The 27,275-nt window shown below is 42.9% G+C and overlaps 1 protein-coding gene across 2 annotated transcripts in view; it reads right to left on the bottom strand.

Annotated features, from left to right (window-relative positions):
• CASTOR2 (cytosolic arginine sensor for mTORC1 subunit 2) overlaps positions 1-25,995 on the bottom strand; it is a 201,571-nt gene extending 175,576 nt beyond the window's left edge. For both annotated transcript variants that reach the window (XR_005746964.1, XM_040336736.1), the window contains exon 1: positions 25,561-25,995. Coding sequence is in view for 1 of the 2 variants with exons in the window: in XM_040336736.1 (XP_040192670.1) it covers positions 25,561-25,673 (113 nt within the window). In the remaining variant the exon portion in view is untranslated. The remainder of the gene's footprint in view (positions 1-25,560) is intronic.
• Between the last annotated feature and the right edge of the window lie 1,280 nt (positions 25,996-27,275).

Genomic DNA, 27,275 nt, shown 5'->3' on the forward strand with positions numbered 1-27,275 from the left:
CACAGAATCTTTTTATTCCATTTAAACTAGGGTTGTCCCAATACCGATACCAGTAGCGGTATCTGGACCGATACCGAGTATTTGCGGGAGTACTTGTACTCCCGCAAATACCCCCGATGCCTAAATAGAATACTTGCCCCCCCCCCGCGTTAATCACCGCGCGGGGAACATTAGAGTCAGCTTTTGTTTGAATAGCCGTTTTCCCCGCCGCGCATAGACACTCCCCCTTGCTCGGGATTGGACGGATCTGTCCAATCACGAGCAAGGGGGAGTGTCTCTATACACAGCGCGGCAGGGAAAACAGCTTATTCAAACGAAAGCGGACTGTAATGTTCCCCGCGTGGTGATTAACGCGGCGGCATCATTTAGGTACGGGGGACATGGCTGCATGTGGGGGGACATGGCTGCAATATGTTTGGGGACATGGCTGCAATATGTTTGGGGACATGGCTGCAATATGTTTGGGGACATGGCTGCAATATGTTTGGGGACATGGCTGCAATATGTTTGGGGACATGGCTGCAATATGTTTGGGGACATGGCTGCAATATGTTTGGGGACATGGCTGCATATGTGGGGGGACATGGCTGCATATGTGGGGGGACATTTAAAAAAAGTATCGGTATTCAGTATCGGCGAGTACATAAAAAAAAACATCGGTACTTGTACTCGGTCCTAAAAAAGTGGTATCGGGACAACCCTAATTTAAACCTACATGGGCAAGACCAAAGAGCTGTGAACAGATGTCAGGGATAAGATTGTAGACCTGTACAAGGCTGGAATGGGCTACAAGACCATTGACAAGAAGCTTGGTGAGAAGGAGACAACTGTTGGAGTGATTATTCGCAAATGGAAGAAAAACAAAATTTGAACATCACTCGCCCTCGGTCTGGAGCTCCATGCAAGATCCTCCTTCTCTAAAATACACACATAAAAGATCCATCTGGAGTCTGCAGATGAACATTTAAATGACAGAGAAGAATTGGGAGAACGTGCTGTGGTTAGATGAGACCAAAATTGAGCTATTTGGCATTAACTCAACTGTTGTGTTTGGAGGAAGAAAAATGCTGACTATGACCCCAAGAACACCATCCCTACAGTCAAACATGTAAATGGAAATATTATGCTTTGGGGGCGTTTCTCTGCTAAAAACATACAGGTCAACTTTGCCGTATTGAGGGGCTAATGGATGGGTCCATGTATAGTAAAATTTTGAATGGGAACCTTCTTCCCTTAGCCAGAAGACTGAAGATGGGTCATAGATGGGTCTTCCAGACAATGACCCAAAACATACCACCAAGACAACAAAGGAGTGGCTCGAGAAGAGTAAGTTCACGTTTACAGAAAACTCTGTAAGGTGAACTTACACAGGTCCCCCTCCTTGCCCCTCTCCCCCCGGTCCCACTGACTTGGACCGTGGCAATCTCCGGTTCTAAGCTCCGGTATATCTGCGCCAGAAGTCCGGGGCTTAGAAATCCCCTGAGCAGAATGTCCGAAATGTCCCTCGTCAGGAGGGACGTTTTGGAGCACTCTAATTGGTCAGCCCCGACCAATCAGCAGCCGCATAGCACGTCCTGTCAGCTATGGAGAAAACGCTTGGATGCAGAGACGATTTCTAAGCCCCGGACGCTTAGAACCAGAGATTGCCGCGGTCCAGGTCAGCGGGACCGGGGGCAAGGAAGGGGATCTGTGCAAGTTCATCTTACAGATTTTTCTGCAAAGGTGAACTTAGACTTTAAGGTAATGGAGTGGCCCAGCCAGTGTCCAGACCTTAATCCGATAGGATTTAGGATACCTTTAGGATTTAGAGAAGATCTGTAGAGTGGAGTAAAAACCCTCCTGAGATGTGTGTAAACCTGGTGACAAACTACAAGAAACATCTTACCTCTGTGCTTGCCAACAAGGGCTTCTCCACCAAGTATGTAGTCATGTTTTGCTTGGGGACCAAATACTTATTTGCAACTCAATTTATAACAATTGTATCATGAGTTTTTTCTGCATTTTTGGTTGATATTCTGTCTCTATCATTTAAAATACACCTTTGATAACCATTATAGACTCTTCATTTCTTTGTAAGTGGGCAAACTTACAAAATCTGCAGGGGATCAAATTATTATTTTCCTCGCTGTAGGCTAGAAAAAAAAAGTCAGCTTTTTTGACTGCATTAAAGTGTTTGCCTTAAAGAATGGACCACCGTAATGTGAGGGCTCTTTCATGCGGCAATGCACGTTATGTGCTTAGGAGTGCTGCAGTGCAATTCAGGTTAAATGGCACCCCAACACACCTAAAGAATAGTATGGCAGCCTGTTTGCGTATTATCCCCCTATAATCCCCTGTACATAAGATTCAGATCGGAAAAGAAAAAACAGCATTGTACACCAATCAGGCATCACTGTATTGTCCACTGCTGTGAAACAAAATTAGCTTTCTGATTGGGAGGAAAGAACACAGAGCTGACCTCATAAGTTAGCTACAGTTCCTTTACAATCCTTTCATTCTCAACCAAGATGTTGCTTTTACTGCAGCGGTTAAAAGATGTATAGAAGGGATGTCTGGATGAGAAAATTAAAAAGTCCAATGTGTGAAAAAAAAAAAAGAATTACTCAATTTGTGATTGCATAAAAATGTGATAAAGTTCTTCAAAACTGTGAGATGTCAGAAATGTTAATTATAGCAGCCAGTAATGTAGACAAGGACAATCCACCCAAAATGTGGTAGGCTGGTTCTCCACAGTGATGTCCCTCCAACAAAACAATAGACTCATCAGAAGGCAAATTCCTATTCAAACAATAGCCTCAGATGATTCCCACATCGCTGGTCAGCAAACTGGTGGAGTAAATGCCAATGAATCCACGGCCCCCCCCCCCCCCCCAAGCAGGGCATACACTATATAAAAAAGCTCACCAAACAGGAACCAAAACGGTACTAATATAGTGTAGTATTTATTAATAAATGAAAAAGGTACATGCACATTAAAACAAAAAAAACAAAACAAAAAACAAAAGAGCTTACATAAAAACATTGCCAGTCTTATCACAAGGACGCAGCGGCAATACTGTCAGTGTATAGGGCCCTCCCGACGTGTTTCGTGCTCCAGCACGTTGTCAAGGGATCTGCCTATCCAGGATGCGGGATTCATCATTCATTTTTTGAACTTCATCATGTTTTTATTCAATCAGAAGTTGAGGAATTCTTTGTTTTACACATTTGCCTTTTTGATATTTTGAGCACTAATCTGTTTTTATCATAATTTTGTTACAGAGCTGCACTCATATTTTATACTTGTGTAGGTTATATATTCACCTTTTTTGTGCCAGCAGCTTTATTGTGTTTTCACCTAGCGCTCACTGTAAGAAATTTTTATGGATGAGAAAATTGGCAGCTCACCAGTAGCTTACATTTATCTTCTCTTTCCTTCCCAAAGCTCCATTCAGCTTGGTACATTAAGGCAAGGTGGAGCATGTGACACACTTCCCTTCTCCTCTTGTGGTAGTATTGGCTTCTAGCTTTTTGCATAGTAGGAAGAAAGTCCTCCATGTCATGACCTTAAAGCGGTAGTAAACCCATCTTTTTGATAGTTTAAAAAAACAGTTAACATTCCTGGCATGCCGGAAATGCTAGATGTCACATTTGCTTGTGCTCTCAACCAAACTGTCAAACCATCCAATGGCTGGTTTCATAACTGATCACATGTGCAGCATTGTGGCAGTTGCAGATTAAACAGAGGCCAAATGGCAGCTTCCTTGGCTGAAAACAATAGGAGGGTTTACTTCCACTTTAAGTTTACACAGGGCTTCTTCTCTCTGTTTCCAGCAAATTAATAAAGTGGTGGGGGAGATGGGGTAAGTAAGCGAGGATTGCGGTCCAATGTCAAAACATAGGTACACTTTAAACCCCTTGGTGATTTGGATGTTTGAAATAAAGTGAGATGGTTGTAGATGGAACCCTCACAAAAATGACACCTTAATGAATGTGTAGACCAGAATAATCTCCAAACACAGCACTGTTCCTTCATGGTATACGAGTTAAAACATTTTATGACACCTAACCCCTAATTACCTTCAAACCAAGAAGAACATTTTGAAATTTTTCATGTGCTAGTTTACTTGTTGCTGGATAGTTTTATGGTTATCAGAATGGCACAACAAATAAAGTGTGTGCAAACACTTCCTTATATTCCCTAATGCTCTGTATTTCTCTGTATACACAGCATGCAAAGCAAAACCATTTCCATCTTCCCTTGCTTGGTAACCAGCGCTTAAACCAACTTCATAATGTGCTGACCTTATCAGCACAAGGCTTTAACTCCACACTGCCTGGGATCAACCAGAATCTTTTATTTCGCCAGCAGCAATATCCAACCACTGCATCAGGTCAACCACACCATAATTCTACAATTTTTGTTTTTGTAGGTAAAAAGGTAAAACTTTATTTACACATTACTTTCATCACCCTTTTCACTATTAAATATGCTAGACCACCGTTTCTCAACCGGGGTTCTATGGAACCCTAAGGTTCCTCTAGAGGTTTCTAAGAGTTCCTTAAAGGGGTTGTAAACCCTCATGTTTTTTCTGCATTAAAGGGGTTGTAAAGGTTCTTTTTTTATTTTGTAAATAGGTTCCTTAAAGTGGAGGTTCACCCTTTAAAACAATTTTTGACATCACACGGAGTCGAGCCATCCTACCGACAGAATGCCGGTGTTTTTTTTTTTTCTCAGCACATACCTCGTTATCATGATTTTCACCTCATGGCAATCCCGCGGGAGTGGGCGTTCCTAAGCACTGCCTGTGATTGACAGGCTTCCGAACGGCACATACTGCACGTCACAGGTTGCCGACAGAACCCGAACGTCGGTGCGCAGGCGCCGTATAGAGCCGCACCGACGTTCAGGTTTTTTCGGCTACCTGTGACGCGCAGTATGCGCCGTTCGGAAGCCTGGCAATCACAGGCAGTGCTTGGGAACGCCCACTCCGCGGGATTGCCGTGAGGTGAAAATCGCACATAACGAGGTATGTGCTGAGAAAAAAAAAAATAAAACACCCGCATTCTGTCGGTAGGATGGCTCGACTCCGTGTGATGTCAGAAATTTTTTTGAGGGTGAACCTCCACTTTAAGGCTGCATTCACACCTAAGCGATTTGTCGCCTGAAGCGCAACGCTCACAAACGCTAGAGGAGAAAAAATACATTATTCGGTATGGAGATGGTTCACATCTCCACTCCAAAACGCCTGACGCCGAACGCCTGAAGCTCAAACAAGTTCCGGACCCTTTTTTGTCGCGCGTATCGGGCGGTTTGGGTGTTTTTGAGCGTTTCCATTTCCCATAGAAAGTAATGGAAACGCTCGATTCAAGCTGCTACAGGCGTTTTGTCGCTTTAATCAATAGAACATTTCACCCAGGCAGAAGATTAAAAAAATCTACCAACATAGCAACAAGTGATGAAAAGATGATCATTTTTGGCTATTGGCTAAAATAAAAACGTCGAAGTACAAAAACGTCAGACGACGCTGTATGCAAACGCGCAAATAAGCATGAATACGTGCGACAAAACGCCGGAAAAAAACGTCTGAAAAAACGACCGAACTACCTACGCTCAGGTGTGAATGCAGCCTTAAGCTAGTGCATTGTTGGTTCACTTACCTTTTTCTTCTATTTCCCTTCTAAATGTTTTTTTTCTTTGTCTGAATTTTTCACTTCCTGTTTCTCCTCAGTAAGCTTTCCACCATCATCCGAGCGGGGGTTAGTCAGCCAGAACAGCTTACTGAAGAGGAACAGGAAGTGAGAAATTCAGACAAAGAACTTACTGACCAGCCCCCACCCCGTTTTACTCTTTTACCTGAGCCTGCTCGTTCCCACACCGGAAACGCGCTCACCCTCTCTGCCCGTTGTCTCAGCTCTTGATTGGATAGATTGATAGCAGGGCAGCCATTGGCTCCTGCTGCTGTCAATCAAATGACATGGGCGTGATAGGTTTGTTATAAAAAAAAACAAAAACAAACACACACACACACACACACACACACACACACACACACACACACACACACACACAAGGGTTTAGTAACCCTTTAGGCAAAGAGCAATTTCTGCTCCTCAGATAAGTTCCCACTGACACCACTGATCTTTTTAGCCATCTGTATAAGGGTAATTCTTCCTAATGACTGCAAGTGTAAGGAGCATTCTTCCCACTAACCATCGCACTAATGTATAATGAGTTGTATATATAGTCGTTTTTAGAAGGGGTTCCCTGAGACCAGAATGTTGATTGAATTGTTTCTCCGTGCTGAAAAGGTTGAGAAAGGCTATGCTAGACAAACATACACTATATGACTTTTGCATGAACTTTCCATGCATATGCCACCTACTTACTGCTAGCAAACCAGCTTTCTCTTAGGGCCTGTTTACATGTCTGTGCTTAAAACACTTGCTATTTTTTGTGAGTTGAATAACACTTGCTGGTACATTTTTCATTCCAACATCTATTCTTTGTATGTATTTTTTTTATTTTAGGAATTGCAACACATTTCTAGGCTTTAAAATGCACATACCGCTATGAAAAGTACACTTCATAACAATTTTTAATAAATTGCAGCAAACAGAATTTTTAAAAAAGCATACTGCAGGAAAAACATACATGAAAACTGTGGTGCAAAATTAAAAGCATATATTTACCAGATCCTTTCATCCCCTGGAAAGCATCATCACCTGTCTGTTACTCCCACAGGAGTAGGCGTGTATATTCCATTTCCCGAAATCTAGCGAGATCGTAAAACCGAGCCGCCCGTTGTGATGGCAACCTCAGTTGTAACAGTGCTCCATGCCATTACAACTGAGCATGCGCGGGAACGAACAGTGCTGGTAGCTGAGAATTCACTGGAACCAGAAAGATAATGCTTGTGGGCTTCACATGCCCACAAGCAAGATGAAACCAACCATACACATTTTTTATAACTTAGTTTTTAAATGGAAACCAGACATCGGGGGAGATAAATCATCAGAACAGTGAGTGCAACATTGCGATTATGTGCATGGTTGAAAAAAAAAAAAAAAGGAACAGTCGGTGGACCTCCGCTTTAAAGTCGTATTAAAGGCAAGTTTTGTTCTTTCAAATAAACATGTCATACTTACCAGCTCTGTGCAGCGGTTTTGCACAGAGCAGCCTGATACTCTTCTTCACGGGTCCCCCACCAGCACTCCTGACCCCTTACTCCTGCCGAGTGCCCACAGAGCAAGCAGTTTGCAATGGAGGCACCCAAGCAGGCATGCTCCCGAGCCTCTGTTCTGCATGTCCATTCAGACACAGCTGTGACTCGGACCTGCCCCCTCTCTCCTCATTGGCTGTCTGGCACTGATTGATAACAGCAGTAGCCAATGGTTCCCACTGTTGTTTCCACCAATGAGGGGGAGAGTGACTGGAGAGCCAATGATCTCATGCACATCGCTGGATTGGGAGGGAGCTCAGGTAAGTATTAGGGGGGCTGTGGGGACTGATGCACACAGGCTTTTTTTTTACCTTCATGCATGGAATGCATGAAGGTAAAACATTTTTTTTAGCCTTTAGAACCACTTTAATGTATTGAGATTTTCCATTAGACTACATAGAGTAGACAAGTATGCATAAGCTGTATAGACATCCTATTCAGAGGCAAATGTCTTATCATCCATTTCCTCAAAATAACCTATTTACAAGTATTCAAAAATAACATAATATTATACAAAAACTGTTATACACCCAGCAAGATATTATAGAGATGCTCTGGTTTCTCCAAGTGTAAATGAGGAACAGATTATTATTAGTAGACAGTATGACTCATGTTTTCCATATATGCATGTACACATTTCAGGTTCCCTACTTGCAGACATTATTGTATTAAGCCAAAAGCAATCATGAATAATAGTAGTGTTACAAGATGGATTCAGTACCATTTTGGCATTCAATATGTTCTTAAAGTGAACCTTCTAAACCTGTCACTTGGATTAAAATACCACGTACCTCCACTCTGATTAAGAATTCTACTTCAGAACGGTGGATGTTCTGATACCCAGACACTATTCTGCAAATCAAAACCTCTTCTAGAAAAAAAAAAATATGTATATAATAATAATAATAATAATAATAATAATAATAATAATAATAATACTAGACTTCAGAAAATCTGGGGTATGTGGCATTTAAAATCTTCTACATGATGTCCATGAGAAACAGCTCCTACTTGATCCTAAACAGAAGTTCTTATGTGTTTAGGTCTGATGTGCTCGGGTTCCCCGCCATCAGAAAACAATGATCAACACTTGCAGCCATAGTCTGCAGCTCTGATCGAGAGGAAATTTCCCAACAGCCTGCCCATATATATGGATTGAAATTTGGACAGTCTCTGCTGAACCAGACAAATTTTGATCCATGTAGCGGAGTTCCACCCTAAAAATGAACTTACTATTAACAGCTTGCCTTTAACCACTTCAGCCCCGGACCATAATGCTCGTCAATGACTGGGCCACTTTTTGCGATTCGGCACGTTGCTTTAACGGACAATTGCATCGTGCGACGTGGCTCGCAAACAAAATTGGCGTCGTTTTTTTCCCCACAAATAGAGCTTTATTTTGGTGGTATTTGATCACCTCTGCGGTTTTTCGTTTTTGCGCTATAAACAAAAATAGAGTGACAATTTTGAAAAAAAAATAATATTTTTTACTTTTTGCTATAATAAATATCCCCCAAAAATATATATAAAAAACTATTTTTTTCCTCAGTTTAGGCCGATACGTATTCTTCTACATATTTTTCATAAAAAATAAAAATATATATATATATTAAAAAAAAAAAATCGCAATAAGCGATTGGTTGGTTAGCGCAAAAGTTATAGCGTTTACAAAATAGGGGATAGTTTAATGGCATTTTTATTAATATTTTTTTTTTACTAGTAATGGCGGTGATCAGCGATTTTTATCGGTACTGCGACATTATGGCGGAAACTTCGGACACTTTTGACACATTTTTGGGACCATTGGCATTTTTATAGCGATCAGTGCTATAAAAATGCATCAATTACTATAAAAATGCCACTGGCAGTGAAGGGGTTAACACTAGGGGGCGAGGAAGGGGTTAATCATGTTCCCTGGGTGTGTTCTAACTGAAGGGGGGTGGGACCGACATGGGGAAATGACAAATCGCTGTTTATACATTGTATTAACAGACGGTCAGGCATTTCTCCCCCTGACAGGACCGGGAGCTGTGTGTTTACACACACAGCTCCCGGTCCTCGCTCTGTAATGAGCGGTCGCGGGTGCCCCGCAGCTGGTCGGCAAGTAGTTAATGTAAAAAAATAAATAAAATGTATCTGGCTGTTACTAGGCAGATTTTGTAATCTGGCTAGTTCCTGGTCCTAGGTGGTTCAACTTCCTGTCCTAAGACCCCATTGCCTCCTGGGAAATTATGACACTCATTTCCCAGGAGACTCTGGGCATTACTGTGCCTAAAAATCGCCCAGCATGCACCTCTCCCTGAAAACCAGAAAAAGGAACTGGGCTTCACATGCCCACACATATGATGGATACGGCCACAACATGAGCCGGATATAAGAAAAGTGTTTGCAATTATTTCTGGAACGATTGGGGAGCTATTAATATGTTTTAGGGACTATTTGTGATTAATTTTAGCTTGCAAAAAATACAAATTATGCCCGGAACCCTGCTTTAAGGATATCATTAAGTTGCAAACTTTTGGTTTTCATGGTTTCTCGATTATTCCTGCAAACAGTGTGATTAGGTCTCTCATTTCATTTGTCTTCAGCAATTTGATAACTTGTAATATCTTCCTTCTGTGTATGCTATATTGCTGAGATCTTGTCTTATATATTCCTTTGACTGAATATGCATAACATATATACATGCATTTGTTCGCATTGATATTGTTACATTATGCCCATTGTAATACTAATAAAATGTATTTGGATACGAAAAAGCTGATGCTTAGATTCCCTCCTCTATACTGGCCAATTTGTTGGATTTGCACCCTGAGGTTTTAGGGTTCCTGAGGCACTCTAAGAAAACCGAGCCAATGCTGGGTCTAGTAGTGCTTGCCATTACATCTCAGCAACAGGCTAATAGCTTTAACCCAAGTACTGGTACATTTTAAGATGGTCTTGGAATACCAAGCTTTTTGTTAGCAATGAAATAAAATGTAGGCTTTGCTAGCGATAACTGGGTAGTGCTGGATTTTACAAAATATGCACAATATTGGTGAATTGACAAAAAACCTGACATAATGAGAATAAAATTATTAGATGTGGCAAAAGACGTAGCTTTTTCTAAGGTAGAACTCAAAAATTGTAATATGGATGTACAAATCTATCTATAATTGTTGTTGTTTTTTATTTTTTTGCTTGCAGAACCTAGCAGAGAACAATGCTCCATAAAGTCGGAGGCCTGTAGCAGGAACTAAAGCCTAACTGAAAATAACCGGCTTCACAAACAGTCATTACACTTTGATCCAGAACTAAAGCCTCCCTCCATCCAATTCCTTTGACTGGAGGAAGATGCTTCCAGCTGCTGTGAAGGGAAACATTAACTGCAGGCATTGATGTAACTCACAAGCAGAACAAAAAGGCAGGAAGTGTACAGCACCTGATATTACGTGAGTTTACTGGGCCTGGTGATCCTGGTTTACAGGATTATGGTCAGCAAACTATACATCTTATAGCGGTTCAAAAGACAGGACATTTTTAACCTTAAAGCATTGCCTGCATTAAGGTAAAATAAAGTCCCAGCGTTTGTATTGCCCTCTCACTCCCCTTTACACTTACCCGAGTTCCATCTTGATCCAGCAATGTTCCTGTCTGCATCGTCTCTCTCCTTTCTCTCTCTGCTCACAAGAGCAGCCATTGGCTCCTGTTGCTGTAAATCAAATCCTGTGAGCAGAGCACAGGGAGTGGGGTGTGTCAAACGCACACACAATCTGGCTCAGGATCGAGCCTGCAGGTGTGCCCTCGTAGCAAGTGGCCTGCTATGGGGGACACACAAAGAAGAGGAGGAGCCAAGAGCTCCGACGGGGAACCCAAGAAGAGGAGATTCAAGGTTCCTCCATTCACCTAGTTTGGTTGGAGGAATTTGTTATGCCCACTGGCTAAACAAACAAAAAACACTAAGTGTATGACCAGCTTAAGACTTTCATAGGGACTCTGTCAGGGCAGGCAACCCATTTTATTGGGCACACAATACAGGTATCCATGCATATTCTAGTTTTCCTACGTAATGCGTCACTGAACTTGAAGCACACCTCCTAACGCGCCTTTACTCAACACGCTTCCCCCAAAGCTCAGAGCAGCCACAAAATACCCAAGTGCTTCTGGGTAGGGAGTAGCATGTGACCTCCTCCTATGGTGAGGCCCAAGCACTGTCACATGAAACCAATGTAAAAAAAAAAAAAATGTAAGCTCCAAACAGAGAAACAGATTAAAAGGGGAGCACAGGGACGGTGGGAATTAGTGACTAGAGGGGTGGGCATTGAGGATAATCTGCCACTCTGTCCTAAATGAGCAAAGTGACTGAGTCTCTCAACATCTAAATCCTGGCATATGATCGATCACTGCTTCATAGTGATCAGTGTACAGGCCATTTTGTGTTTGGAGCCTACAGATGCAGAATTTTAGAGACTCTACAGGCCTCAAGTCACATCAAAGTCAGACCAAAGTAGTGCAGGGACAACTTTGAAGTCTCACAGATATGAATGGTACTCATTGGATATCATGGGGTACGACTTGTAATGCAACTTTGCAGTCCTAAGTCGCAGGACAAGTCGCACAATTGTGAAGGGGGCCTAAGTTGTCGATCCTAAAAAGTTGTTGGTTTAGGAACATTTTCGCTTAAACGACTGCTGTGAAGGGACATGTTGCAGCCACAGATCAGCGTTATCCTTAGAGTGGCAGGTGCCACTGTCAGAATTCAACAGATTCATCCATACATTTTTGTGTATGGATGAATCTGCCCCCTAGCTGAACAGAAAAAAAACAAACGTGTAAGACCAGTTCAAAGCAGAGCGCCACCCAAAAGGGGAAGTTCCACTTGTTCACCCCCCCCCCCTCCACTGCCAAATTTGGCATATTTTGGGGTAGTTTTTGACAGGTACCCGCTCCCACTTCCGGGTAAGATCCCCGCGGCGATCCCTATAAAAAGGCTTACCTGTAAGTATAAAGAATATCTCCTAAACATGTACGGTTTAGGAGATATTCCCCTCGCAATGCGCCGCTGACTGCAGCGGCGCATGCGCAGCGGGGATCTTCGGCTAAAGGCCTGGCAGCCGCTGGACAGAAGTCTCCCACGCGCATGCTCGGGAGTGACGTCATCGCCGCTCCAGCCAATCACAGCGCTGGAGCGGCGATACCCGGAAGACACGCAGAGGAAAGATGACATCTCGCTCGGCGTGGACCAGGTAAGCTCCCCTAACCTCGTTCCAAGGTAAGTATTTCATAATGAGCTAGTATGCTTTTGCTTTACAGGTATGAAGAAAAAAAAAAAAAAACATCAGCGGCTTTACTACCGCTTTTAGTGAAACATCTATTTCTTGGGAAAAAGCAATGGTTTTGCATAGCTATAAACATTGCAATGGTTAAAGCAAAACTCACTGCGGATTCATACATCCTTCTGCTCTGTAGATACAGAGACAAAACACTAAAGTCGGCCATAGACTGTTTGAATCTTGGCAGGTTTAGCAGGGACCGGACAAATTTTGAACCATGTATGGGCAGGCTGATAATACCCAAGTTGATCAACTGACCAACTTGGGTACAACCAGTCTGATGGGTTTTTCATGCAATTATAGCCATTAACAATAATCACTCTCGCCGGTAGGACACAATGGCTCCGCAGGAGGGATTCCCTCCCAACAACACTGACTGTGTTGATTAGAGTTGTTGATGGGGAAATTGAGACATTTTCTTTCCTGCAACCTGTGGTTGCAGGAAAGAAAAGCGCTCTAGGGCCAGCTTAACATCCTCAAACAGACTGCCAAACAAGAGCACACTTTAATTACAACAATGGTATAAACACAATGAAGCACTCACTGCAAAAACTAGAAAGGAGTGAAATTTTACCTGCAGTCCTGTGCAGAGATTAATGGATAAAGTTGAGCTCAGATGTTTCATTAATCTGTAATTTAAAGATAATGTACAGCCAAAACTTTTTGTTGTTATTGATGAGTAGGGAAAGATTACAACCTCCAGTTGCTGTTCGAGTGATTTTTCATCCTGCCCGCTGACAATGGTTTTATCTCCAATATCAGCAAAGAAATAAAACTGCTTTATTTATTTATTGTAGAAAAAAAAGCAAGAACCCTTGTCAGCATCCCTGATACACATTTTCCTGTCTGATAAGAGAGTTGTCATCGGAAAAGAAAGCACAGAAGAATAGAGCCCTGTAATCCAGTAAAAACCTGACAGGGGTTTCAATCCTTCCCCACCCTATCCAAAACTAGGTTTTAGCTGGACATTCTGTACCTTAAAGGATGAGTTCAACCAAAGCTTGTTTGGCTGTACTTCTGTTGTGGATCACAGGAGTGCCATTCGTTCGGCACTCCTCTGACCCATTTCAGGAGACAACTGACTAATGCCCACTGTTGGCTGGCGTCACAGACCTTACACAGGCAAGATCGCAAACACATGGTCGAGATCAGCTCACATGCCTGGACTGGCACCCAGCTCAAGCTGAGAGCCTGAGCTGGCCTCTCCCACTCTCTCCATAGCCCAGCGTTCCAGTGGGAGGGGGGGGGGGGCCAGAGCAGAGAGCCGGTGACCGACAGTCACCAGCTTTCTGCTCAGGGTGCAGTACGAAAATTGAGCAATCAGCATTGTTAGATCACTCAGTACTCAGTGCAAGAGCCGGTGGGGGACAGATGCAGCACCGGACCGATGCTGCATCCACCTAGGTAAGTGGACAGATGCAGCACCGGACCGATGCTGCATCCACCTAGGTAAGTGTGATTAAAAAAAATATATATATAAAATTAAACAAACGTTTTTTTCATACTTTTTTCTGATTTTTATCATATGAAACAAAATGAGAATTTTAGTTGCATTTCCTAAGAAGAACAATTAGAAAATAACAGCATAACTCAATATAATGTAAAAATATATATATTAGCCCTAATTTACTGTATATTGCCTTTGTAAAATAAATACTTGGCTAGGATAGCCAGTTTAGACTCTCATACTAATTTAGGTAACTTTGTGGTGAGAATTGAATCATTCCAAACTCTGCTTAACCAGGCTGACAAAACTCAGTCTAGAAAAACTGCTAGCTTGACCTGACCTGCACCCTATTTCCACATTTGAATAAAATTACATAATATATATCATCACAAAAGGAAGAACACATAGATGTTCAAATCACTTTGCAAAACAAAATCATTTATGATTCTTTTTGGTAAGAGCAATAAAAAAGATTCTCCTCCCGAAATCATCATCAAATTCTGCAGACAGACTAAATAACAGATGTGTCTCTATGCAAGAACAAGATTAAATGTATACCGTTGTGCTCATAAGTTTACATACCCTGGCAGAATATATAATTTCTTGGCCATTTTTCATAGAATACGAATGATAACACAAAAACGTTTCTTTTACTCATGATTAGTGTTTCGGTGAAGCCATTTATTCAATGAACTGTGTTTACTCTTTTTAAATCATAATGACAACATAAACTACCCAAATGACCCTGATCAAAAGTTTACATACCCTGGTGATTTTGGCCTGATAACATGCACACAAGTTGACACAAAGGGGTTTGAATGGCTATTAAGGTAACAATCCTATTGTTAAAAAAAAAAAAAAAAAAGTAACCATCCCCACCTGTGATCTGTTTGCTTGTAATAAGTGTGTGTGTATAAAAGGTCAATGAGTTTCTGAACTCCTTACAGACCCTTGTATCTTTCATCCAGTGCTGCACTGACGTTTCTGGATTCTGAGTCATGTGGAAAGCAAAAGAATTGTCAAAGGACCTGCGGTAGGTAGTTGAACTGTGTAAAAACAGGAGAGATATCCAAGGAATTGAGAATGCCAATCAGCAGTGTTCAAACTCTAATCAAGAAGTGGAAAATGAGGGGTTCTGGTGAAACCAAATCACGGTCAGGTAGACCAACTAAAATTTCAGCCACAACTGCCAAGAAAATCGTTCGGGATGCAAAGAAAAACCCACAACTAACTTCAGGTGAAATACAGAACTCTCTGAAAACATGTGGTGTGGCTGTTTCAAGATGCACAATAAGGAGGGACTTGACGAAAAATGGGCTGCATGGGCGAGTCGCCAGAAGAAAGCCATTACTACGAAAATGCCAAAGTATCCCGCTTACAATATGCCAAACAGCACAGAGACAAGCCTCAAACCTTCTGGCACAAAGTCATTTGGAGTGACGAGACCAAAATTTAGCTTTTTGGCCACAACCATGAACACTACATTTGGAGAGGAGTCAACCAGGTCTATGATGAAAGGTACACCATTCCTACTGTGAAACACGGAGGTGGGTGGGTCGCTGATGTTTTGGGAATGTGTAAGCTACAAAGGCTCCGGAAATTTGGTCAAACTTGATGGCAAGATGAATGCAGTATGTTATCAAAAAATACTGGAGGAACATTTGCATTCATCAGCCAGGAAGCTGCAGATGGGATGTACTTGGACATTCCAACATGACAATGATCCAAAACGCAAGGTCACGTCCACCTGTCATTGGCTACAGCAGAATAAAGTGAAGGTTCTGGGGTGGCCATCTCAGTCTCCTGACCTCAATATCATTGAGCCACTCTTGAATGATCTGCATGTTTGAGATGTCCCCAGACAGCCCAAGAATTTCCAGGAACTGGAGGCTTTTTGCCAAGAGGAATGGGCAGCTCTACCATCTAAGATAAAGGGCCTCATCCACAAATACCACAAAAGACTTCAAGCCGTCATTGAGGTTAAAGGGGGCAATCTAGGGAACAAGTGGGTATACCAGGATCATGGGTCCAGCTGCAGCCATGGTCTTGGTATATTTGCACTTGGCGATGGGCTTTAACATAAAAGTGGCTACAGTAGCATTGCTAATACAGTGATTGTCACTACATTCCAGGCACCATGACGAACAGCTCACTGCATGCATAGTGAATACAGCGGGACATTCAATTGGCACAGGTGCCATTCAGCAAACACTTTGGGGTTGATTTACTAAAACAGGGAGTGCAAAATTGAATGCAGTTTGCATAGAAACCAATCAGTTCGTAGTTGGTTTATTTTTTAAGCCTTATTGAACAAGATTACAAGCTGACTGGCTAGCAAGCAGAGCTGCACCAGATTTTGCACTCTCCAGTTTTAGTAAATGAACCCCATTGCATCTTTTTAAAGCGGTTGTAAACCCATCGATGTAACACTTAAAAAAACTGTTAACATTCCCGGCATGCCGGGAATGCTAACTGCACATTGGTTGTGCTCTCAACCAAACTGTCAAACCATCCAATGGCTGATTTCATAACTGATCCCATGTGCAGCTTCATGGCAGTTGAAGATTGAACAAAGGCCAAGATGGCAGCTTCCTTGGCTGAAAAAGATAGGAGGGTTTACAACCGCTTTAATGAATGCAAAATGCATCCAGCCGTGATCACTATGGGTAATCACTAGCTTTGCAAACAGTCCTGAAAAGCTGCAATGCAGTGTAAGGGACTGATGGCTGCAAATCTGGCCCACCAGGCCATTTCATGTGGCCCTCACATCAGCTGGGGAACTACCCTGGTCTCCCTACCCATGTCTCCGCAGCAGCGAGGACCAAAGAACTCCTCCACCAGATCTTGTACTTCCCAGTGCAGACTCCAACCCTCTGCCCCAGTAGCATCACAAGGTAAGGGGGGTGCACTGTAATGTAAGGGAGGGTGGGTGACTCTTGACTTCTGATGGTGAGGGGAGGTGGGGTGCTCTGGACTTATGCTTATAATTAAGAAAATAATACAATTTTATGCCAGTTGAAAAGGAAGGTCGAACGCTTCTAGGATCATCCACAAGAAAGTTTAATTTAGACGGCTCAGACAGAACACCATGGCAGAACTATGTTCTCCAATAAAGTCTCTTGTGGATGATACCAGCGGTGTGCGACCTTCCTTTTCAGACTTGCATCAGATACATAGTCTTCCAGATACAACCGGCCCTTTGAGGGCAACCATAAGGCTGATGTGACCCGCAATGCAATCGAGTTTGAATATTCACATTCAGAATGGGTCAGCCACAGCAGTAGTAGAGGAAGGGACACCATTTACTTTGCTAAATACATTTGGGTTGAGAAATAATCACAATTCTCATTTATTCTATAACCAATCAATAAGTAGAGGATCACTGTGCACACAGGGCTTACCGTATTTTCCGGCGTATAAGACGACTTTCTAACCCCTTAAAATCTTCTTAAAAGTCGAGGGGTCGTCTTATATGCCGGTAACCTAACCTTACCTTATCCCAGAATCGCGGCCGTATGATTTTTCAAAAGCCGCGCCTCCGACGTCTTCTGTTCCGTGATAGGCGGAAACACAGCTTCCCAGGAGGCACTGTGTTTAGTGTCCGCCTATCACGGAGGCCCTCTCGTCCTCGAACACTGAACACAGTGCCTCCTGGGAAGCTGTGTTTCCGCCTATCACGGAACTGAAGACTTAGAAGGCGCGGCTTTTGAAAAATCGTACGGCCGCGATTCTGCATGTATTGGGATAAGGTAAGGGCACAGTCTGGCATGCACTGGGGCACAGTCTGGCATGCACTGGGGCACAGTCTGGCATGTAGTGACAAGGTCTGGCATGTAATGGTAGCACCGTGAGGCGAGGCATGACTAGTAGGAAGGGGGTAGTCTTATACGGCGAGTATATCCCAAAACCAACATTTTGGCTGGAAAATTAGGGGGTCGTCTTATACGCCGGCAAATACGGTATATATGGTTGTACGATGAAGCTCTGAATTTCTGCCTAGCTTGGGGAACCATCTCCTGTCTATCAAAGTTCCCACACTGCACTGGGCAACCAATGTCCATAAGAACGGTACAGCAGGTTACAAAATATGCCCCAAATTATACCGTTTCCCTAGCACCAGCAACACCATGCATGTCTCCCTTCCACCCCATCCTGTTGCCTGAGAATAAGGTTATGCATGCACATTTTCAGGTCTATGGATGGCTTACAGGGATTGTCGCCTAAACTAGGCCAAAGGAGTACACCTTAGTAAATAACTGATGAATGTCTTTGTTAAATGTTAGATTTAGAGTCAGGAACATACCGGTTTAATGACAAGTTCTTTCTGTAGGCCTCTGGGTTTTTTTTTATAGCTGTCACTGACACAAATTAAAGGCGTTTAACAATATACGGACAATGTAGTTCATTGTACAGGCAAGCCTGTGGCTCAAGCCATGAATCCTAAAGCAAGTTCAAGCAAAGTAGACTGTAATAAAAAAAAGAAAATGTTACTGCACACCTTATTAAACACAGCAGCCACCCCAACATATTTTCATTATATCAGTGCACAATCAACGAACTTCGCTACAAATGATCCTCATCTGATAACTTTATCGGATTAATTGGACTACACAGAAAAGATTTGCATGAACATGTATATATGTGAGGCTAGAGGTGTAAAGGGGAGAAATATCCAAAGTATTTATAGCTGCGTTCTGCCCTTACCTAGGAGGAAACAATGGTAAATAGATGACCAATCTGCCAGGGTGCCTGCATAGGTCAGGCACACCCAATAGGCATCCATATTCTAATTCAACTGCCATAGGCTGGATTAGTGGACAAATAAAGTATGAGTTTACTTTAAAACTCCCACCCACTCAAGGGAGTTAAGCAGGACATACATGGAAACAAGTCCGATTATTTCTGACTCATCTATGGACTGCTTTAGCACACAGGCTGCCCAGCACTTCATTTTTAGCCATAAGAGAAGGCAATTACAGATCTTGGGGGGGGGGGGGGGGGGCATCACGGGCGCATGTGCTCTGAAGGAACGGACACCCGTCACATTCCAGAGAGATTTGTTTAGGAGATGTGCGAGTTTCGTGAAAAATTTCGCCCCCATATTAGCAGCTCTGCCCATCATTACAAAATGCGCCCCCTTCTGTAGGCATCTGCCCCTCACACACGTCAATTATGAAGAAATCCGCCCCTTGCAGAGTTGCACGAGCATTGGCAGTGTGTGGCACAATGTCAGCTATTGTGCGCAGGTGCCATCTACAGCTGATCGTAAATTCCAATGTTCGGCGGCTCCATACTGCACATGCGCTGCGCAGTTCCGGGCGGGCATTTCTCGACAGGGGGCATTTTTCGACAGGACAACGGAAGCACTCATGCAGCCCCAGACTATGACACTCCCACCACCATGCTTCACTGTAGGCAAGACACACTTGTCTTTGTACACCTCACCTGGTTGCCCCCACACGCTTGACACCATCTGAACCAAATAAGTTTATCTTGGTCTCATCAGACCACAGGACATGTTTGCGTTTTTTCTTGCGCATCATCTTTAGAAGAGGCTTCCTTCTGGGACGACAGCCATGCAGACCATGCAGAGTATGGTCTGAGCACCGACAGGCTGACCCCTTCAAACTCTGCAGCAATTCTGGCAGCACTCATAGGTCTATTTTCCAAAGACAACCTCTGGACATGACGCTGAGCACATGCACTCAACTTCTTTTGTCAACCGTGACAAGGCCTGTTCCGAGTGGAACCTGTCCTGTTAAACCGCTGTATGATCTTGACCAACGTGCTGCAGCTCAGTTTTAGGGTCTTGGCAATCTTCTTATAGCCTAGGCCATCTTTTTGTAGAGCAACAATTCTTTTTTCAGATACTCAGAGTTCTTTGCCATGAGGGGCCATGTTGAACTTCCAGTGACCAGTATGATAAAGTGAGAGCGATAACACCAAATTTAAAGAGGTTGTAAAGGTTTGTTTTTTATTTTCTAAATAGGCTCCTTTAAGCTAGTGCATTGTTGGTTCACTTACATTTTCCTTCCATTTCCCTTCTAAATGTTTTTTTTTTCCCTTTGTCTGAATTCCTCACTTCTTGTTTCTCCTCAGTAAGCTTTCCACCATCATCTGAGCTGTGGTTAGTCAGAACAGCTTACTGAACAGCCTTCTGAGGAGGAACAGGAAGTGAGAAATTCAGACAAAGAAAACAAAGAAAGACATTTTTTAGAAGGAAAGGAAAAAGGTAAGTGAACCAACAATGCACTAGCTTAAAGGAACCTATTTAGAAAATAAAAAACAAACCTTTACAACCCCTTTAACACACCTGCTCCCCATTCACACCTGGACCCCTTGTAACACTAACGAGTCACATGACACCGGGGAGGGAAAATGGCTAATTGGGCCCAATTTGGACATTTTCACTCAGAGGTGTACTCACTTTTGTTGTGTGATGAATTATTTTGAAGGGACAGAAAATGTACACTGTTATACAAGCTGTACACTCACTACATTGTAGCAAAGTGTCATTTCTTCAGTGTTGTCACATGAAAAGATATAATAAAATATTTACAGAAATGTGAGGGGTGTACTCACTTTTGTGAGATTGTGTGCGCATGTGTATATATATATATATATATTTGAGAGAGCGATCAGCAACAGCTGCTGTCCCTGATGATTGATATAGGCATATAGTTATAGATTCGAATTCTATAATATACACAGGAAAATAAAGGTTACTGGTTTAATATAAATGATGTTTTTCTGTGATAAATCACAATCAAATGGGTACAAGAGAACTTGTGTATGCAATGAAAATTATACAAGCTATGGCCATTTGCCAAAAAGTATTAAATAGCGTAGTTCACTGAAAAGGATTTGTGTTCTAAGTCAGAATTTGACATTCCATTGGTTAGCGGTGTGGGTAAAATTCTGCCATCTTTGTTTACCCAGCCCACTCGGTCACATTATATCTCATCATAAAACCACTTCTGCTAACAGGGTGGTAAAGGAGAGGAAGATACAAGGCCACATCACACACACTGAATAATCTCAACAAAGCACTACAATGATAACACAGCCACAACCTCCAGATGGTTACACAAGTGTTTTCTAGACTCTTCTATTTACTGACCTTAGACAATATTACAAGCACAATGAACATTTGTACAAGCAGCTTTTGTTGTATATAGATCTTGTGGCTGATGGAACGTGCAAGCAGAGTGCTAAGATCAGATGCAAGAGCTAGAAATAGAATATGTGAAATACATAACAGAGTGTCTGATAATTATCATATTGATATCCAGGATTTAATCATTATTTTAAAAGATAGGGGTTGCTTTGTGAAAAAACATTGCAGAGCAAGTAGTACGGTATAACATTTGTTTTAAAAAGAAAAAGAAAGACTTTAAAAGAGAAGTATGAGTTAGTGACTGTCAGTCATGGGCTCTCTGCTCTGCCCCCCACCCTCAATGGAGCACTGAGCTGTGGAGGGCAAGGGTGCAGCCAGCTTAAAGCATTTGTTAACGCCCCCCCCCCCCAAAAAATGGATCCTGGTCCTTTAAAGCATGTTATACAGCACAGTGCATGTGCTGTGCAATTTAGCCAACTGCAACACCTAAAATACCTGGCTGATCCTGCCAGTTCCTACCCCCCCCCCTCTGTAAACTGACCATGATATATATCATGGCTGCTGAGCCCTGACACCATGGTCAGTGTACGTGCCTCTGTCATCATACTCTGCCATTTGCAGCTCTCCTGTGTTTCCCTCTGTCCTCCTTGCCCTCCCTGTCTGCCTGTCAGCTCTCACTATCACAGCTCTGCTCCTCTCCCTGCTGCTTCAAAACAATCTCATCTTTACATCATCCTCGGTCAGATAAAAAGCTGTATCCTAGTGTCTGTCCTTTATTTAAAAAAAAAAAAAAAAAAAGCAGATTTCTACCCGTTTTAACAGCATCTCCCGGCGATAACCTGACTCCAGGCTCTGTCCTTCTCTCCTCACATCAGCAGAGGAGTCTCAGCCCCGCCCACTGGAGTCAGACAGGGAGAGCAGAGAGCCTGGAGTCACATAATCGCTGGTAGATGCTGTTAACAGGTAGAAATCGGCTTTATTTTATTATAAAGCACAGACACTAGGATACAGCATTTTATCGGACAGAGGGGTGATATAAAGATGAGATGGTGGCTTAACAACCACTTTAAGCTCTGTGACTCACTGAGAGGCTGAGCCAGGTGCTGGTTCAGGCATGTGGGCAGAACTCAACTTCAATGTCGAGATTTTGCCTGGACCGGCTCTGTGACATCAACCGACAGTGGGCTTCAGCTGAAAATGGGTCACAGGAGGAGTGTAGAAAGAGCTTTGGCTGTACTTCACTTCCAGAAGCCTTGCACCTCTCACATATAAACACATTCTAGGGCCAATTACAACAGGAGACAATTATTCTACCAGCAGGACCTTGGAGTCTAGGAGGAAACCAGAGTACCCAAAGGAAACCTACCCAAGAAACCAATGAAACCGTACAGTCCAGCTGCCTGCATTCAAGCAACCATCGACACCGTACAGTCCAGCTGCCTGCATCCTAGCAACCAATGGCACCGCACAGTCCAGCTGCCTGCATCCTAGCAACCAATGGCACCGCACAGTCCAGCTGCCTGCATCCTAGCAACCAATACACTGCGTGGTCTGGCCGCTTGCATCTTAGCAACCAATATATATATGGTCCGACTGTCTGCACCCTAGCAACAAATACGCATGTGATCCAGCTGCCTGTACCTTTGAAACCAATAACACTGTGCAGCTCAGGCCACTAGTGTCCTGGGAACCGATCAAAAGACAAAGGAAGTAAAGGAGAACTGACACTTCCCCAACCCCTGAATACCCAGTGATGGTGCTAGTGATGGTGAAGCACCTGATTTTAAGACAAATGCTATCAATCACAACCGATTCAGTATTTGTCTCCTTACTAGATGTGTGGTCAGGAAAATAAAGGGGGGTGCTGTTGACCATGATATTGCAGCAATGACAAAACTCAGAAAGATGGGACAAAGGTGCCACACATGTCAGCCTGGGAACTGGAACAGCAAATAAAATGTTTGGTGAAACTATTTAACAGCACAAGACAATTTCAAATTCTGTCAGGGGCAACAACTAGAAGAGTGTACATGAGTGGTAAGTAAACTTACTTGCATTTTCATGCGGTTACAAATAGAAATGAATTGCAGCTATCCACTGTAAACCATTAATCTGTAAACATGAAAACATAAGAGGATGGTGGCTATTACCTTGCAGCACTAGGGTCCCTATTTTGAATACCAGTCAGAATACTATCTGCATGGGTTTGCGTGGTCTCCCTATGCTTACATGGGTTTCCTCTCACTCCAAAGACTTGGTAGTTTTTGTTGTTCAACCAATGGGTTTGATCAAACAAAAAATAAAAATAAATGACTTTATTCGTTGAATGTGTGGGTGGAGGGGATCCTCCTGCTGTGCCTTTGTATTCTAACAGCAGGGAGACTGCCCCACTATCAGAATAGTGTATTCTGATCAGCACTGCCAATTAGAGCCAGCAGTGCTGATTGACTGTGAACATTCCAACAGGGGGGTTGTGCAGACATTGATCAGAAGATCGACTTTTGTACAACCATCCCGCAAATAAATGGATCCAAATTTGGTTGGTCCCTGCCTAACCACTTCAATACTGGGCACTTCCTGTTGCACTTTGAATGACAATTACGCAGTCATGCAACACTGTACCCCTATGACATTTTTATCATTTTTTTGAGACAGATAGAGCTTTCTTTAGGTGGTATTTAATCACCACGGGGGGAGGGGCGGGGGTTTATTTTTTTCTAAACAAAAAAAAAAAAAAAAAAAGAGTTATAAAATGTTTCACTGATGTGCGCTGATGAGGTTGCACTGATGATCAAAACAAAACAAAAAAAAAGGTTTTCTTACTTGCTAAATTTTATAACAAACTAAGAAAAACTTTTTTTTATTTTGATTATGAGTGCAGCCCATCTGCGCCCATCAGTGAAAAAGAAAAATTACTCCATTTGCAAAATTTTATAACAGAAACTAAGTAAATTTGATTTTTCACTGATGTGTGCTGATGAGGCTGCACTGATGATCAGTGCCCCGAGTATCAGTGTAAACAGTAGGCCGACAGTCTTGCCAGTTATCTGCAACTTTTTCACCTGCCACAGACACAACGCGTGAGGAAAGGACTGCTGATAACCTGTGTTTCGTCAGATTAGGCGACCTGTCAGATTTTGTAACGGTAGTGTTACGTCACAGCGATCTTGATACACCCGCAGTAAGGATACAGCGAGAAGGCGGCAAGCGGACATCTTGTTACACCCACCGGAGTCTTGCATTTCACACTTATTTTGTACCAGTAAACTGAGCTTATATAGTCAAATACCGTATCTAGCAATCCGTCTGACTGTTTGGATATTGAATTGTAAAAGCAGCAGTGTTCTGTGAGATTAGCAAACCTGTGAGATCAGCATGCTTGCCGTTGCTTTTACAATTCAACATCAAAACAGTCAAAATATTGTATTTCTCTATATAAATTTCAGTTTACTGGTAACAATAACTGTAATGCAAGACTGCGGTGGGTGTACAAATATGTCTGCTTGCCGCCTTCTCACTGTATCCTTACTGCGGCCGAGCGCGGGGTGTAGCAAGATGTCGGTGATGCAACTTCACTTCCGTTACAAAATCTGACAGGTCGCCTAATATAATAAAACACTGCCAGCTTTGATTGGACACAACTGATCACATGGTAAAGCAACGCTGTGATTGGTTCTAAACCCTGATCTGTGATCAGCTGTGCGGCCCAGGAGAGAACGTCTATGGATGTCCTCCCAGAACTATATTACCGTGCTGTAGCCATCTTTTGGCTAGAATGTGGTACTTAAATGGTTAACCAGCGGAATTTCGATCATGTATGGCTGGCTTAGGGGATCTTAGATTGGAACTGATGTGAATGTATAAGCACTGCATGAATCGTTGGCACTGTATAAATAAATAGCACGAGTTAGAGAAGACTGAGTATTGTTTATGTTGATCACCTGTCTGAACATAAACGACCAATCACCCTGTAAATGGTCTGCGATGAGGCACGGATCCCCAAGGGGCATAGGGATGGAACGTGTTTAGCAGCTATTACTGAATAATTGAGTTAACTGTTTAACCCTTGAGAGGCTGGCCTACAATCCGTGTCATTAGTGGAGCTTCGGCCAGAAAAGTAAACAAGGAGGTGGAATCCATGACTTTTTACAAACAATGGCAGAGGGGGAGACAAAAGCCCCAAATAATATGTGTGCACATTTCAGCATGCTCTGGATACACTGCCACTCCCCCTTATCATACCCGGCCATTGTTCCCAATGGATGCAGAACAGTTAGCTGTACCATCCAACAACAATGAAGGCATAGGTGACCCCCCCACACCAGGGCACAGATCACACCTCCAACTTCTACATCACCTTGTACCCACCCTGCCCCATCCATCACCTGTCCATTCATTCATCTGGGTGTCATGTAGTCCCCCCTCCTATACAAGTCTATACAATGGCAGCAACTTGTTCTGCACCCCCTCCCCTCCCCCTACCTTGTCTTGGAGGAGAGGAAGGCAAGTTTGATGAGTCCATAGGTAAACAGCTGGATGTTGTCATTGGCTATGCTGGCTACTTTCAGCCTGTGCTCTAGAATATGCAGTTCCATCGTTTTCTCCTTCTCATTTGTGGATCATGTGTGACAGGACTGCTGCTGGGAGCGAGGAGGGACTACACCGGGCTGGACACGGACAAGGGGAAAGCTTTGGAGGAGGAGGGGGGAGAAGAAGAAGCTCAATGAGTTCAGGAAGACTCGGGAACAGAAGCGGCTCCGGAGCGCAGAGGGGAGAAAAAAAAAAAAAGCAGCTGCTGCTACATTGGAACAAACAACTCAAGCCGCTCCGCACTGCGCATGTGCCGCGGCGCCCCGAGCATCACGGGAAGTGTAGTCCGGCCGCTGAAGGCGCTCTGCCTCTGACTGAGAGAGATCAGTGCACGGGACTCATGTCATCCGTGGAGACACCCTACACTCATCTGTTTGAATCACCCCGCTCTTATAGTTATACAAAGAACACATTTGTTTACAGCACGAAGTCAGTGAACACTGGAGGGATTTGCGGAGTAGTTATATTGTAAGATGTGCAAACGGTGTGCCTTCTAGAAATCCTTTATAATAATAAAAATAAAAAAATAAAACTGGCGACCAATCAGCTTCTAGTTTTTGTTTTCAAATCATAAGCAGAATCAAGCCCATGTAAAGTGTAAGTGTATTCATTTTATGTCATGTCATTTACTTTTTTTTCCCCCTTTTGTCATCTGTCTCAGTGGGGAGATTTCACTCCACTTCCTGTCCCATGGCCAAAAACAGGAAGTGAGAGGATGTCCCCATTGGAAGATTCCTGTCCTGGTGACACTCCAATATTTGGGATTTTCTTTCACTCTTGGAGATAACAGTAAACAGGACAAAGGGAGAGCGAATGAATCTTCCTAATGGAGATACAGACAGTAATAAAATATGACAGGTGTTCTAACACAGGGGTCCCCACACCGTGGACCAGTACCGATCTGTTGATAACCAGGAGATGAGAGATGACCCCAGGATTATGTGTGGGCATGTCACTTAGCCTGTATGTCCTCTCCCACATCTCCCGCCTGACCCTTAATGTTCACAATCCATATTCCCATCACACGTTCCTGGAATAAGCTCTTATGCCCTGTACTTCAGATCAGAAATTCCAACAGTGTGTAGCCCCATCAGACTTTTTTCATCGGAAATGCAGAGGAATTCCGGAGTTTAGATAGAGAACATGGCGAATTGGGGCGTGGTAAGTACATACTCTGTGTACAGAACACCTCCAGGTACCCAGATTGCATTTCCCCAAAAATTACAGCGGCTGCAGATTAAAAAGAAAAGGTCATTTTAATAGCATTCAATTATATGACTTGTATCAAATACGCTACATTATTTTTTCTTTATATGCCTTTTTTTTTTCACGAAAATAGAATTACCCTTTGACAAATGGACAGTCATGCAATGTTGTACCCAAATACAAATTTCTCCCACAAATAGGGCTTTCTTTTGGTGGCATTTGATCACCACTGCGTTTTTTTTCCAAGAAAACAAAAAAAAAAGACTGACAATTCTGAAAAAAAAAAAAAAACAATATTTTTTACTTTCTGCAATAAAACAATATCCAATAAAAAAAAAATGTAACAAATTAAATTTCTTCATAAATTTAGGCCAATATGTATTCTGCTCCATTTTTGCTAA

The sequence above is a fragment of the Rana temporaria genome, chromosome 2 (genome assembly GCF_905171775.1).
Source record: "Rana temporaria chromosome 2, aRanTem1.1, whole genome shotgun sequence".
NCBI lineage: Eukaryota > Metazoa > Chordata > Amphibia > Anura > Ranidae > Rana > Rana temporaria.